Here is a 15665-nt window from a genome sequence, read left to right on the forward strand (position 1 = left end):
AATTGCAAAAACTGTTTTTAGTATCCTGAACTGTGTAGGTCATAACATGGTTGCTTGTGTTTAGGACATTTTGCTGGTGCCGCCAACAATTACTGCTTTTTCCCATCTTTCTGATTTTTGTGCAGCCACTCAAAGTTGTTAACCGCAAGAGGCCTGCCAGGGACGACTGGAACAATTACAGCTCTCACTTGAGAAGACCCATTAGCATCACAGAAGCAGATGATTTTTGTGTAAAGGTGATATGAAGGTCACTCTAATAACACTTACTATAGCTCACTAATAGTCACTTTTGTATTCTGATGGCAGATTCAAATTCAAGAACCAGTATTTGATGTGAACTGTCAGACTCTTGTGCTCACATCAGAGATGAACCTCCACCTTTCTTTTCTATGTCTTCCATTTTAAGATTTCCTCCTGACCATTGTGTTGTGATTAGCTGTGTATATTCCTCTAGATTTTACTCAGCAATTTTCTATTTGAGCTGTTTAAGTCATGAGTCCTGTTCTCATAACAAAAATATTCAACTTGGAACATAGAACAGCCCAGGTTGGAAGGAACCTCAAAGATCATCTAGTCCAACCTTTTATGTATGTCAGACTTTCTTCCATTTCCAATGCCCGTACAGAAAAATGGTATGAGGAAAATAATTTGGTTTAGACATTCCTAAAATAATCTTGTCATGGGTTTTCCTTTCCTCTTTTGGAATTCGTAGTAACCCTCAAAGATGAAGTTAAAAACTAACTCCTAAAGACCTAACTTCTTGAAGAAAATATTAAAATTTCCCGTGCCACTTTGAAGACTCTTGATTTGCTATTGAAACAGCCAGAATAAAAATCCTGATGGTTGTTATAGTGATGATGCTGTTTATTTAGGAAGTCTGCTATTACATTTGCATCTCCAGCTCAGGAGAATGAATAATTCAGTTTCATGGGACTAAGTAGGACAACTGGTAGTGCTTTCAGGATTTTTTTAGAGGCTGTCACCTGACATGCTGCTTTGGTGCAGCATCCTTCTTGAATAGGCTTCCAGGAAAATAAGAGATAAGAGGAATATTTGAGAGAACATTAGGGGCTGGGGTGGGGTGGTGAGGAGGACCAGGGCAGGGGCAGTATTGGATCAAGAGACGGCCTGGAGTCACAACAAAGGCGTTTGTCACAAAGGTAAGGCTGGAGCAGTGACCTCTGCAGGGACAGTACTTATAAGGTCTTGAATAAAAGGCCAGGACCACCTATAATCTTTGGCTCCATCTGCTGACATTGTTGTCACCAGCGGCACCTGGGTCAGGGACCTTCTGCAGTTTCCAAGTACTGTGTGGCTTCAGTTCATTTCTTGTGAAGGGGAATTTTTTGAGAGGACTCTCTGGATGCCTTTGGTAATCTAGAGGGAGGAACACTGCACTTTCTTTTGCTCATTTTTTCAGGTTATTCCCCAAGGTAAGAGTATCGCTTTTTTCACCATGGTAGGATAAAAGCATCCCATTCCACTCAGATCAAAAAATGTTGTACCTTGCATTGCTGAAAGGCTTTGAAGGCTTCAGTGGCTCTGAAAAAATGAAGAGGGTCCTCTATAAATACAGGCCTTTTAAAATTGTCTCCTATTTCCTATTTTTCACAGTATCCATGGAAATCTCCTCCATTTAAAGTCTGAACAGGCTTTGTTTCTTGTTTTTAGTCTTTTTCAGTGAAAAGCTTTCTCTGTATCTAGCAAAGCCTAGTTTATCTGAGCATCGTATCAGGAAGACAAAGGAAAAATACTTTAAGCAGCAACATCTAATTTCTGTGTAAAGTTCTGCAAATCTGCTCAGAATTTGGACCGTGCAATTGCTGTATATGCTGTGGTGTATCTAGAGTGACATTCGGTGCTCTGCGGAGAGCAAACTGTGATCCCGTGTATAACTGAATCGTGTTGTAATCATTTCACTTATATCATGTGCCCATCTAACAAACAACAAAAAAGAAACCCTAAGCAGGAACTTCTTTTTCCTCAGCAATTTTCCGTAATTTTATAGTTGTTGTGCTTGTTTGAGTTCAGAGTTTCTTGCATATCAGAATGCAGGATGTCACCAAATCAGTTACTTGAAGATGCGTCCCGCATCGTGCAAAGGCTCACTCTGTTCCCCTGCTGAGTGTAATGAAAACAAAAAAGTGTCTCTGCTGAGAAAAGAAGTCAGCTCTGAAGCTGCTTTTTTGTTCCTTGTTTCTCTCCATCTTGGCATAGATCACGAATGGATTTTTCACTTGGACACCTGAAGGCCCTCCAGCATTGTCCAACATTGATATCCGAATCCCTCAAGGTATAGAATTATGTCAGATATACAGAATAAGATGTTTTTCCTTGAGCAATGGGGTAAATCAGAAGCTTATACATGTCGTCTTCTCTCACAGGTCAGCTAACAATGATTGTAGGACAGGTTGGCTGTGGTAAGTCATCTCTCTTGCTTGCCATACTTGGTGAGATGCAGAAGATCTCTGGGAGCATATTCTGGAGCAGGTAGTGCTATTTAAAAATTCAAGACTGAGTTCAGTAGTAATGAAGAAAAAAGCCCAAATCTGTCCTGGGACCCTTTTTGTGGAGTCAGGGATTTTGTAGGTGTACATTCAAAATAAAAAGCTTACCCTAACAGTAGGGGAACCCATCAGAAAGAACCCTCAGGTGGTGTCAAACAAGCTATCTATTCCATTCATAGGAATAGGTAGCCATATTTGAGCATTTTCCACTCCAGCGACATAACCTGAGTGAAATCATAACTACTTTAGAATCAGAATTAATTAGCTGCAGTGTTGTGTTGCTACAGAATGGCATTTGCACTTTCAGGCCTGAGCTTATGTCTTTGAATGGAACAATAAAGAGGTACCGGCCTACCAGGAGTGGTCCCTGGCCGTGCTTTTAGATGTGTGCTCCATCCCAGCACTGATCTAGTCCCTGAGAAACTGAAGAGGTTTTTAAAGCGGCAGTGACCTCAGGGTACTCCCCCAGTGCATCCTGCCTGGTTTGACAGAAGGAGAGATACTCTTCTCCTTCCCCTCTTTCCCAAGGGGACAGAGCAGCTGTGTTCTGACAGCCAGATGCAGGCTATACTTGTGTCTAACCTTTGTGCTGGCCATGAAGGGAGGAAAGAAAATACTACCAAATTCCACCAGCTGAACTGTTAGGGCTTGGTCTCTTAACCCTTGAACTCAGCGACTGATGGTATAACACATTGCAGCTCCTCTCTGCGTTTTGCAGTAAATGACTGCCATCTCCAGTACACTGTCTGATCAACGTGTATGAACATTTCCGACCTGATTATTTTGCCGTACTAGACTTCCTAGCCATACAGACTACACTTTGCCTTTTGAGATACAGTTCTTTGTAGGCAGTGCTTGACAAATTGCAGAAGAACCTAGAGAAACAATTTTTTTTTTCCAACTGGTTGGGAAGGAAGGAACAACAGTGCAACTGTAAGTTAAGTCTACACAATCTGATGGACAGAGAGACATTGTTACCCAGTGGGTTCTGCACTGATTTTGTGAAACAATTCTCACAAATTCCTTGAGCGTTTGCAGAGAAATATTATTTATATCCAGTCTTCATGCGTAAGTCAGTCACACTACTCAGAATTGCACGAGCTGTAACAGTAACAGTACAAGGAAGGGACGTTCCCTCTTTTATAGTTGGAAAAATGAAACATAGGAAGGTGATGCTTTCAGCTGGTGAGGGAGCCGAGAACAGAAGCCAAAGTTCCAAAATTTGGTGATCTATCCATTAAATCATGCGTCCCTAAGCAGAAAATCAGAGTACAGTGAGGAACCATACAGAATCCCTGCAGCCTTATTAGGGGAACTAATTTCATTTCAGCAAGGCTGTAATTTTTTACAGATGACATACATAACATAATTAAGAAGTGTAATTTGAATGTCTGATGCTAAACTTAAACAGATGACATGATGGTTCTGATCAGACCGTGTTTTTAAATAGCACGTGTTTAGAAGTATGTGCTTCACAACAGTGTAAAGGTCAGAACTGGTTTTCGTGTCTTGTGGACGTGCCAAAGTATCACAAGGTAAAATTCAGTTGTTACCACAATTGCTTTGCTCTCTGTCAGATACGTATAAAGGGGCTTGTGGCTGAAACCATCCTAGCGCTCTGAGCGCTGGCTGCACTGGGACATGTTATGTCTTGTCCCATCTTTCAGAGCTGCTGCCATGGGCACTGGTCTATTCCAAGTGAGGGGTGTGCTCAGTAGGGTGCACAAGTGTGCTGTGAAGCCATCAGCTGAGAGCTCCCTTAATTTGATAAGAAAAACTTAATGCTCGACCAGGAATATGCAGCATTATCCCAGTTTCAGGGAGAGTAGTTTCCCAAGTAATCACCAGGGCTTGTAGCCTTAGCTCAGGCAGTAAAATGTCACCAAAATCAGTAAGATCCTTGTTACAGCTCTTTCTTTGGGATGAGTCAAATGCTTGGCTTCAGTCATTCATGTTATAGAATAGTCCTGAATTATTTCATTCCAAGTTTCCTTCCCTTTCCCTTCCTTCAGGGTCACAGCTCTGGAGACAAAGGATGCATCCTGCTGACATGTCACTCAGAGCTCAGGAAATCTGGAATCTATTCCTGGCCCTCTCCTTGCTCTAATGGATAACCTTGCACAAGTCATTTCCCTCCTGTGTGTCTCCATGCTCTGTTGATAAAACAGGATTAACTGCTATGATCTTTATTTGCTTCCTTATAAAAATTACTTGTTTCAAAACCTGCAGAAGAAATGTAATTTATTCCTGGGCTAGGAACTGGCTAATTGGAAGTGAACACTGGCTCATTTGTGGTTTTTATTTTGTTGCTTGTGTTACATGGTTGGCCCAGAAGATCCAGCTTGATTATAGTCCCTTGTCCAAGGCAGGCTGAGAGCATCTCAGCATAAATATTTTATAATATGGTTAGAGATTAACAAAAAAAGCTAAATCATTATTTACATTCTGAACAGATGGTAAATAGTATTGATTCGACTGGTTATTGAGTACAGAGTTGCAGTATATGCCATGCTCATTTCTTCCGGGCAATATCTCGCCTTAAACAGTCCCAGTTCAAGTCCAGGGAGCAGTTTATATCTTAAGTCTTTTTGGAGTAAATAATACCAGAAAATTGACCTAAATGAGAAATAGTTTGCTCAAACAAAATGATGTGATTTGTTTCTAAACAGGACGTGTATAATCCCATGTGAATCTGGAGTCCTTATAATGTGAAGGAAGTGCTAGATCTGTTAAGATTAACAGTATATTTTCTTCTACTTGTTGTGAAGTTGACTTTTTTCATCAAATGACAATATTTTTAAAGTTATTTTGATGCCTAAAAAGTTTGTGGACTTTTATAAATATGTGTTTACTGGAGTTTTCAGAAACACCCAGGTACTTAATTTTATTTAAATTGGAAATAAAGATCTGAAGGCTTGGAAATTTTTTGCAGCTACAGAACAGAAACACACGTCAGGGAGCCGATCTAACGATACTTGCACACAAAAATTTTGCCACCTGTGGACGTACAGCGAAAGATCACGATTAACGGAGGAAATTGGATCGTTGCTGTGCACTGCTGCAGTCTCGCCTTACGCTCTGAGGATCTGCTCCGTGAGCGTGGTGCCTGCCCTGGCTTCTGAGTGGACAGGATAGATACAGAACACAGCATGTTACTAGTCAGCTGAAGGTGCAGTCTGGGGTTTGAACTAACCCATTATCTGCTGCAAACGTGCAGTTACTGACATGGAAGAATACTGTATCACAAATTATCAATTTGTTTTCTGCGAAAATGAACTTTTTTCAATGAAATGGCATTCTTGTCACAGTAGGATTTCTCAGTTCTGTTAGCACCTGCAGGACAGAGTGGAGAGGATTTTATTTCAGTCAAATTACATGTTTATAAGGAGGGAAAACTGTCACCTCATTTTTTTTGCCTGCTAAAATGAAGTAATTTTGTGTCGAAGGAACAGATGCTGTGCGGCAGCTCTGTGATAAATACTGTTTGCGGTCTGTGCACTAAGTGGAGTATAATAGTTTTTCTTTCTGGGGCGGATTGCCTGTGCTTACCTAAGTAAATCATCTTTGCTTTCTATTTGTGATGCAGCTGTACTTCTGACAGTGAGACGGGGGAAGATGTCAGGTATGGTATTGTATTGCTCTTCCTACTAAATAGATTGCAAGAAAAGGAACCAAAGGTTTCTAAAATCTGTGCTTAAGATTTTTCTGAAAATCAGTGAAACTTTCACTGTATTAATTACCGTAGGGTGCAATTTTGAAACCACTTATGTGACTTAGGAAAATAAGAGCTTGATTCCTTTATGAAAACATTGCCATTTGGCCATTTTGAAAATCGTGTCTTAACTTTCCTGATGTCTTTGAAAATCCTTCTCTTAAGGTCTGAACCAGATTATTCCCTAATGGTACAATTTAAAAAACAGAATCAGGTATTACTTTAAAGGTTTCATTTATTAAAGCAAATTCTCTCCATTACCCTTCTCTTTGTTTTTTACATCCTGTCCTAAGTTTTTCACGTGGCATTCTTCAGTCACACACAAACTGAGAAGTGGGGAGTAGTGGATTAGTCCATCTGTTGGCAAGGGTTCCTTGCATGGAAATTATTTTTACCTGATTTTAACATAGCTCCACGTGGGTTTTGGGACTAGTTACCAGATCAACTGAGAACGAAGCTTTCTGGCATGGTTGTCATTTCAGTGTGGTGCTCAAACCTCTGGAATGGTAAACCTTGTAAAAGTCACGATCCTGTCCCTGCTACAGCCGGTGAGAACTTTTACTGAAATCAGTGGAGGAACGGTGTCATATGATGTCCCTTTTCTTGACTTATGCCAAACTGTGTGTCTTCTACTGACCAGAATATTTTCTTAGTTCTGTGACACACTAACTACTGCCTTTTCTTGAAATTTATCAGCCTCTTCTCTCCCGTTTACCTTATTTCTCAGGCTTGTTACCTGGTTGTCAAACTGAGCCTCGCAAAACTGCTCCCATCCATGTGTAGTGTAAGAGGGACTTTCCTGTCTCTAACAGTTAAGCCTCGTGGGAAAGGATACTGGAAATGTCACAGTTCTTTCTGTATAAGAGAGACTGCAATTTCTGGGTCTAGTTAAAGTGAAACCATTTGAAGCCATTAGGATACAAGAGCAGTATGATCAGAATTAGACACTCACATGTTTAAAACTGTCGCGTAGGGATGGACAGCAATCTGTAAGAACTCGCACAGCAGCGTGGCAAGCGTATTAAAAACTAGGAAAGAATATTTGACTGTATGAAACAATTACCTAGATTATCGTAGATTCTGGGACCCCTAGTTAGGTTGAGTAGGTGCTGTAGGAACGTGGCTGGGAGGTTGGTTGCTTTACCATGCTGTAGGACGTTTTTGGTGTTCTCAGAACTGAGAATGTTTTGAGCCAGTGTAAGGTCTTGAACATTTGCTTGTCAGTTATGAATACTTTCTACAAGGTTTAGTGCTTCTCAGAACTGAAGCTTTAACCATACCCTTTTTTAGGTCAATATCATGTAAACAGAATTCTAGTGTACTTGAGAGGTGTATTTCTGTTATGCAGTCATGTTGGTGTACTTTCAATTACAGCATAGTGATAGTACTTTAATGTATTATTTGCACTGTCTAAAATAATTGAATTTTTAAGAAGTCAACCCTTGTGTTTGTTTTCTGCAGCCCAGAAAAAGAATCTCCTGTTGACACGGAATTCAGGTACAGTTCTTTAAAAACCAGTGGGAACCTCCGGAGGTTCCTTCCAACCTCAGCCGTCCTGTGACATTCTTCAGAAGTGTCTGTGCTTAATGAGTTGTTCCTGCTTAGAAAGCAAATGGCTTGTCTCTGTATGCAGCTACTGCAAGGGTTAGCAGTAAAACCAAGCAACGACACTTGCAGTTTAAGAACAGCAAAAAATCATGCTCCAGAATACTCAGGACTGGCAATATCAGAACGTTCTATTACCTAACATCAGGCTAAAAATAATGGAAACATACTTTTTTGTTCATGCAGTAATAGGACAGGACAGTACATATTTATCTCTGGAGAATGCTCGATTTTGAGTTGTTGACTGATATTAGAAATTTATGAATTGTGCAAAATAATAAAGATAAAACTGTAGTCAGCAATCTAAACCACAGGAATCGCTTTGCAATGTATTTCCTCTGCCATTATAATCATGACGCCATTGTGTTTTAAGAGCATCTGTTTTCTTTTAGAAATCAACATTTCAAACGTGGCAGTTTGGCACTCAGTTCAGGCACTGAGATTCACGTAGGCATGTCACACATAGGAATATCAGCATGTGAGTGTTGCGCACTCCGTTTCAGAATATTTTGTTCTCTGGATGTTTGGCCAAGTGTTTCTCACGGTTTCAGTGGAAGTGCTGTTTGCTTGCCTCTGCACTGCAAGAAGCACTAGAGACATGCAGTAGGTTTCTTGTAAAATCAAGCCCTTACAAGCTTTTTCCTTACATCAAAATAGGATCTGCCCTGTCATCCTAGTGTCAGTTTGCAGTTAAGATTAATTTAGAGGGGTTCACTAAATTCCATGTCTGAAATGAATTCTGGCAAGCTCAGTGCTCGTTCCCAAATTCCTTATAGTTATTAATTCTCACTGATGGCCTAAACGCAGATCAAGCCAAACGTGCACGGTGTTCCCAGGCCTTGTGCTGGTCCTCAGCACAGAGTGCATCGTGGTGGCAGTGCCCACATCTTCACCCAATAAAAGGAACATTTTCTAGAAAAGTTATAAAATGTTTTCCTCAAAACTTTGCTACTGTGTTTCCAAAAATAAATTAGAAGTGACTTTTCAATCCATTGAGAAGTCAGAGCAGCAAAAGCACAGTGTCAAGCAGTGAAAAGGAGGGGAAGGGAATACATGTTCATCTTGGAATGCTCAGAGCAGTTTTTTCTCAAATGTTGGGATGAGAATTTCATACTAATTGAGAAAATGCTTCCCTCTTGAGGCAGAATTGAATGCTCTTTCAGTTAGATTTTGGGACTGCGGGCTGGGCTGCCTGGGACTTTTTCTGTCTTTTTTCTCTTTTTTTTTTTTGTGTTTCTGTTTCATTTTCCAATAAAGAGAATTCATAAAACATAATTAAATTCTAACGCACCGTCAGACATTTGAACATTTGAACTTGGAAACATGTTAGGGTAGCGTAACTGTTTTTTCAGGTCATCAAAGAATATTGGATCCTATAATAACTTCTAAGCAAGCTTGGTGGAAGCCTGAGAAAATGAGCAGGACGAGTGACTTTATCTCCCGATAAAAAGAAATAATAAGTGCTTGGTGTATTTTGGCAGCTCATGTTTGAATTGCATTCGGGTCTGGCTAGGAAGAGGCTGCTGTAATGGCTGACTAGCAGGCAAAGGCTGCGTTTAGGTGAGAGGGCCTCTCTTTTTATTGGATTAGCTGATAGAGCTGGAAGGAAAAAAGATACACTTTTAGGCGTATGCTCCCTCTTTCAGCTCTTTTCTGGAGGAATGGTGATATGCCAGTGAGTTTTCCAATAGTATCAGTTGCTCTAATAAAAATTACCACCCTTCTCCCAGCTCTGCCTTACTGAGGTCCTTTAGTGCACAACAGAAGCCAACAAAGCACTGCTACTCCACTAGTAGGCAGATATTTTTATTTTAAAATAATAATTATAATCCCTATGTAATTAAATATGCATGGGGAGGTCCTGAGGACCACACCTGATGAGTTCTGACGGTACATTATGGTGCCAAAAGGGAAATTTCAGCAAATTGTTTTTTGTCTGTGTTCTCTTTTCTTGCCTTTCTAGACAGAGAAAGATTTTACCCGTGGCTATGCATTTACTTTATGACTCAAGGTCTCTTCTTAGAATAGGGAAAACAAATGTGTTGGGGGCAGGAGAAATTGCCTTTGTGCCTGTCTGGAGTTTATTTTTTTAAACACCTTAAAAATATCTTTTTAGAACACCCCTCCTGAAATGGGTTGCCTAACTAGTGATTTGCTATACATTTTTGTATTAGTCTGTCCGAACAGAGCAGGGTTTCGGTCTTTGCTAATTTTTTTCCTGCCAATCCACCCTGCTGAAGAGGCAGCTTTACTGAGCTAGCCTCTCGAAATCCCCCCTCACAGCAGAAAAAGAGGGAATAAACTAAAATGCAGTTAGGTGAACAATGTCAGTATTCTGTTGGAAATTTTAACATCTTACGTATTTCCGTGATGGGAGAACTATGGATTGTTCTAAAGAAACAAAAGACGGCATTTTTCAAGACTTATTGCCAGTTTCTTCCTTTACAAGAAAATGGTTTCCAAAAACACGTACTGCACTGGTAAGCTGGGAACTCTGTTCTTTTTCCCCCCAGGAAAAGAGGATCAGTAGCATATGCCTCACAGAAGCCTTGGCTGCTCAATGCCACAGTGGAAGAGAATATCACATTTGACAGCCCTTTTAACAAACAGAGGTAACAGGTTTCCGCGCTGGTACATGCTTTTACTCCTCTTCTAGGTGAATAGTGGAGGTGCACAGGCCTCAGTTCGCCCATGGGTCCCCATCTCCCTCCACTAACAAATGTACTGCACCTGCCTGGACATGACGAGAGACCTTTGAGTCCTTTGCGATCCCCTTGGACTGTGGTTTGCCTGAAGGACACAAGGGACAGAGTTCAGTCTCACTTGTACCTGGGCATGGAAGTGTTTTCATTTCTGAGGACCACATTTCTTTAGCGCGCACTATTCTCTTCTTACACCTACTTGACTAGTTCAACTGTCTTAGAAGGATGTTAGCCATTTGGGAGTGGGAATGTTGTTGATTACAGTTTCAGTGTTTGGTACATTGTGAAGAATTAATGGGCTGCCTTTTTATTCAGTATAAATGCCCACTCAACATTCTAAAATATTTAAAAGTTAATTGCTGGTATTCCATCCCCCCTGCCCTTGAAAGAAGTGGTTGGCTCTGTATTCACGTCCCACACGCATTTCTCTCCTGTCATCCTTGAATATTCAACCAAGAAACAATGGCCCCGGGCATAAGAAAGTTAAATGCTAAACAGCAGTAATATACCGTGGAAGAAGTTGTGCTTGTTTTGCCCGGTTTTAACTATTAAATAATTGTAATTGGGAAGTTGGCATAAAATGCTTTTCCGTAGCTGAAATGTTGTGTGCTTGCCTGTGATTGAAAGAGATCCCATTAGAACAATTAGTGACTAACAAATATGTTTTCCACTGTGTGATTTTTCCAGCTGGTTAAATTTTGTTCCTCTGCAGGTAGGAAATGTGCTTCTTTGGCAGCATCTGTGTGGATTCTGCATTACCTTTTTTTTGTTTCTGCAGGTACAAAGCAGTAATTGATGCTTGTTCCCTCCAGCCTGATATTGACATTCTCCCTCACGGAGACCAAACCCAGATTGGAGAGAGGGTCAGTAAACAGCTACAGGCTTTTATTTTTGTTTTAAATGTATAAAGGGATTTTATTATTTTGTGTGTTCTTAAAGTCTTACTGGTTATTTGGCAACAACGGTAGTCTTTTAGTTAAGTGTACGTTTGGGTCATTAGTCTGAAAGCTCATTGCTCAGTAAACATGGAAACACTCTCGTTTATGAGAGATGCAGCGCTTTAAATGTGCTGCTCTCAGAACGTTTGACTAATGCTGTGGCCACTGTCTCAGATATCCTGACCTCACAGCGCATTTTTTGGTTTCCTTAGGAGTAACGAAAAAGTAAGTCACAGATTTTTAAAGCACCTTCATTTTAAAAAGGGCAGGTGTTTAATCAACGGCAAACTGAGCTTTGTCACATCAGAGAATATTAGAGAGTGACAAGAAAGGAAACACGTCACAAATTTGTAAACAATTTACTCTGACATATAGTGGCACTGTCACAAACTACACCACCACCACACACCTCCCCCTCTGCCAAGGATACGTTTAAGGGTACATTTCCATGCCCAACCTCCACGCTGGCTACCACGTTAATTTTAAATGGATTAGTTCCTAACCCGGTTCATTGTAGAGCCAAACAAATGTTTTTTTGACAGAAGGTGGGGAAGCGAGGACTGTCTGTTGGCAGCAGTACTGGCTCATGAGAGCTTAAGGTGTTTGTGGAACTACAGATGGATCATAGGAAGGATAAGAAACTTAAAGCAGGGTGGTAGCAGGGGACTAAGGGCTGAAAACAAGTGTACTAGCAACCAGATAATGTTCACCTCAGCGTGGTCCGACCTCCCAGCTAGCAGTTACTGGTTATGGTATATGATGGAGCTAATACAGTATGACAGCGTATGGTTATAAAAACCAGGATGCAGCCAGACACATAAGGCTAACTTTTGAGGAGGAGTCTAGTTTAGACTGCCTGCAGAATATCTACACCACCTACACCATTATGTCACCGCAAACCATTAAACTTCTCCCGTTCCTTGTATGGAGAGCAGCTCAGAACAGAGGGCTCTGGCCATTCTAACCATTTGTGTGCTGTGTTCCCAGCTGAGTTACTGACCCACACTTCAAAAAATGTCTGAGTTTCTTTGTCCAGAGAGTCTTCTGTGGATAATCGGTCAGAATATGAATATTCAGTTGATGTGTTTATAACCGCCTGATTGTTTTTCTCCTGCTTATCTCCAGGGTATTAATCTGTCTGGAGGGCAGCGCCAACGTATCAGTGTGGCAAGAGCACTTTACCAGCAGACAAATGTTGTGTTCCTGGTGAGTAGGTGCCATTATGTTTGTGCTCCAAACAGGAGCATGAGCATTTGTAGTATTTCATGAGTAACACACGGAGAATATTGTGCTTCACTGAGCTCAGCCAGTGCACTGTGTAATTTATATCTGCTGTTAGCTAGCCTGCAGATAAGAAGCATTTTGTAAATGCTGCAGACAGATAAGTATTAGGATACAAATTGAAATGCTGATGCTTCCCCCCAGGTCAGTTGAAATTACATTTTGACCCTTGTGTTTATCTTTGGTACTTAGAAATTTAACAGACTCAGCTGTATTCATGAAATTCCTAAGCTGTCTCAAGACTAAAATTAATGTTGTCCTGTGTCTGGGGTGTTTCCTTTCTGCAGCAAACTAAGCTGTCTTCCCACCCTGAACTGCTTGTTGCGTATCCTGTCCCAACATCATCAGAAGTGCTACAATAAAAGGAGTGAGAGCAGGCTCTAAAAACTCAGTAGGGGGAAAGACAGATGCATCCTACGCACTTGCTAGTAGTGAGCTTGCTCGCTTTCCAGTTTAGGACTTCCTTCTTATGCTCAGTTTTCAAGGAGCTTTGAATCCAGCTGTTCTGACAGTGAGACACGAGTCCCATGGTGTTAGGAAAGCTGAGCACATTAGAGGGCATCCCTACAAATCTGGGAGGTCACTTAGACCTTTCCCTGTAATTAGGCTGATTGCTATGTGCCTGCTTCGTGTGTAGGGCATTTCCAGGCGCTGATCGGATTGCAGGAGAGCAGAGAACTGTTGGGCCAGGTGCTGCGGATCAGCAGATCCAGAACTGGGCTGTAATTTGGTTCTGACACTTCCACCTTTTTGTACAGGATACTCAATAACCTTGTAATAGTAGCAGGTTCTCTTATGGTTTGATAATGTAAAAGCAACTACAGATAAATCTTTTTTCTGGTTATTAATCTTTCAAAAATAATCAGGAATCCTTTTATCTTAGTATCTACAAACGCTCAGTTCTTCTAAAACCAATTTAGTAAACAAATGTCTATGAAACTTCTCTCTCACAAGCACACACCTCATATTCGATAACCTTCTGTATTCTCTACATTTCTTGTGATCATTGCAAATATGAAAAAAGGTCTTGTGATAATTCATTACGTATTTTGTTCTAAATTATGTTCATTCACTCAGCATGTCTTACTTGTCGTGCGTCGGACTAGTGCTGTAGCATGAGCTGGTTTTTTTCAGGTGTCTTGTGATCAGTGCATCATTATGAACATATATGGTGTGTGCTGCCCTAGTGAACAGCCTCACTGACTATTCAGTGCAATATTGTGTTCTGTGACCTGGCATTTACAGTCCCCAGACGTGCAGCAGTGCAGAGGAGGTGGCTGTGCCCGGGCTCAGGGCTCAGAACGGTGTCTAGGTCTGTGCCGGATCAGAAGAGCGCAGCAGTAAAGCTGGCAACGTGCAGCCTTGCTTGGTGAGCGCAGTGCGCACACGTTTTTGAGAATAAAGTCCGTATCACAGCTGGAAGTTACGGTGTTCCAAAAGCACCTTCTAAGTGCTCTGTGTTACAGTGCTCTGGTTTATTAGAATTTCAGTGGTCATATTTGTGTTACAAATGATTTCAGGTTATTTTTGCTGTTGTAGATATATGAAAGCGACAACGGTAAAGTACCTAATGCAGTCACAGTATATAGTGTTGCAAAATTGAAGGGAATACAAGTTCAAGGGGATTTTCTAAAGCACTCATCTCTTTGCTTATACCTCTTCCTAACTGATGACAATGATGTCACTCAGAAAGCAGAATTAATTCAAAATCAGCCCTACTTTATCAGCAAACATCTGGAGAAAGAAAACAGAATTGATTTTTAAGAAATATTGGGTTTAGTGTAATGCATTAGTATGAAATAATATCACTAAGTAAATCCTACAGCCAGTATCACTAGTGAGAGCAGAAATAATACATTTGTAATTCTGTATAAATAGGATTAGGTAAACAAGTCCCCCAAAAGATGGTACAGATTAGCTTATGCTTAAATTAATTGCATACAATTCATCAGTTCGGGAAGATAATCTAGGTAGTAAATCAAGCATCTGAGCAGTCATCAAAATAATCAGTATTTCTCCTTTTGTGGCTCTTTGGTAACAGAGTTTTGATTTGTGGATCAAAAAAAAGAAATCAGAAGGCAGTTATGTACAAGGGGAATAGAAATGTGCTCTTTGTCGCTGTCCCTGGAGCAGTTGTGTAACAGGCGCCACGGACAGACACTGCTGCTTTGTCTCGAGCCTGGCAGCAGCAGTGTTCCGCAGCTGCGCAGGCTGAGACGCGCAGCCGGGAGAGCAGCGCTCTGGAAAGCCTCACACGTCACAGCCTTACCCAGCCGACCTCACCCTGTGTCTGGGTACTCCCTGCAGAAGGACAGGTCAAGGTTTGCAGTTGTGTAGTTTAAGAAAACCATGCCTCAGAACAGTTTTGATCTTTTGGTGGCCTCTTCTGATTGTTTATATTGATCTGAGTGGTTTTACCTTCTGCCAGTTTCCTTAAATCCCGTAAGTGCCGGTTCCAAAAGCCGACCTCTTCCCTCATGACAGGATGATCCGTTTTCTGCATTGGATATCCACCTAAGTGACCATCTCATGCAAGAAGGGATCCTGAAAATGCTACGGGAAGACAAGCGGACCATTGTGCTAGTAACTCACAAGCTGCAGTACTTGCCCCATGCTGACTGGGTAAGAAAGCGCTTCCCCTTTTTACTGAGGAGGCAAGAATGTGGCACGAATACATCTCACTACAAACAAGGCTTGCGCTGCTTCTTTCCGTCAAGGGTAGTTTAGTGAGAAGAGACATAATGAAGATCTTCTGAAAATTAGCCAGTGAGTTTGGAGTGCTATAATTTTGGGATTCCCGTGTTAGAACAACTAAATAGGTTGGATGTTTTTAGAGCTGATGCTTAATGCCCTCATGAAAGCAGGCTGCGTTTAAAATACCCTGAGTATCCAAAACCACTAGTTATATTAGAAAATTTTT

General features: G+C 41.1%; 1 protein-coding gene across 1 annotated transcript in view; it reads left to right on the forward strand.

Annotated features, from left to right (window-relative positions):
• LOC104500601 (ATP-binding cassette sub-family C member 8-like) overlaps positions 1-15367 on the forward strand; it is a gene marked incomplete at both ends in the record, with an annotated part of 44278 nt that extends 28911 nt beyond the window's left edge. Inside the window, 9 exons of the mRNA XM_010144268.1 lie at positions 126-236; positions 2218-2293; positions 2385-2490; positions 6094-6129; positions 7681-7716; positions 10338-10436; positions 11305-11389; positions 12590-12670; positions 15230-15367. Of these exons, the coding sequence (XP_010142570.1) occupies positions 126-236; positions 2218-2293; positions 2385-2490; positions 6094-6129; positions 7681-7716; positions 10338-10436; positions 11305-11389; positions 12590-12670; positions 15230-15367 (768 nt within the window). The remainder of the gene's footprint in view (positions 1-125; positions 237-2217; positions 2294-2384; positions 2491-6093; positions 6130-7680; positions 7717-10337; positions 10437-11304; positions 11390-12589; positions 12671-15229) is intronic.
• Between the last annotated feature and the right edge of the window lie 298 nt (positions 15368-15665).

This window comes from Buceros rhinoceros, unplaced genomic scaffold, assembly GCF_000710305.1.
Source record: "Buceros rhinoceros silvestris isolate BGI_N320 unplaced genomic scaffold, ASM71030v1 scaffold38199, whole genome shotgun sequence".
Lineage (NCBI taxonomy): Eukaryota > Metazoa > Chordata > Aves > Bucerotiformes > Bucerotidae > Buceros > Buceros rhinoceros.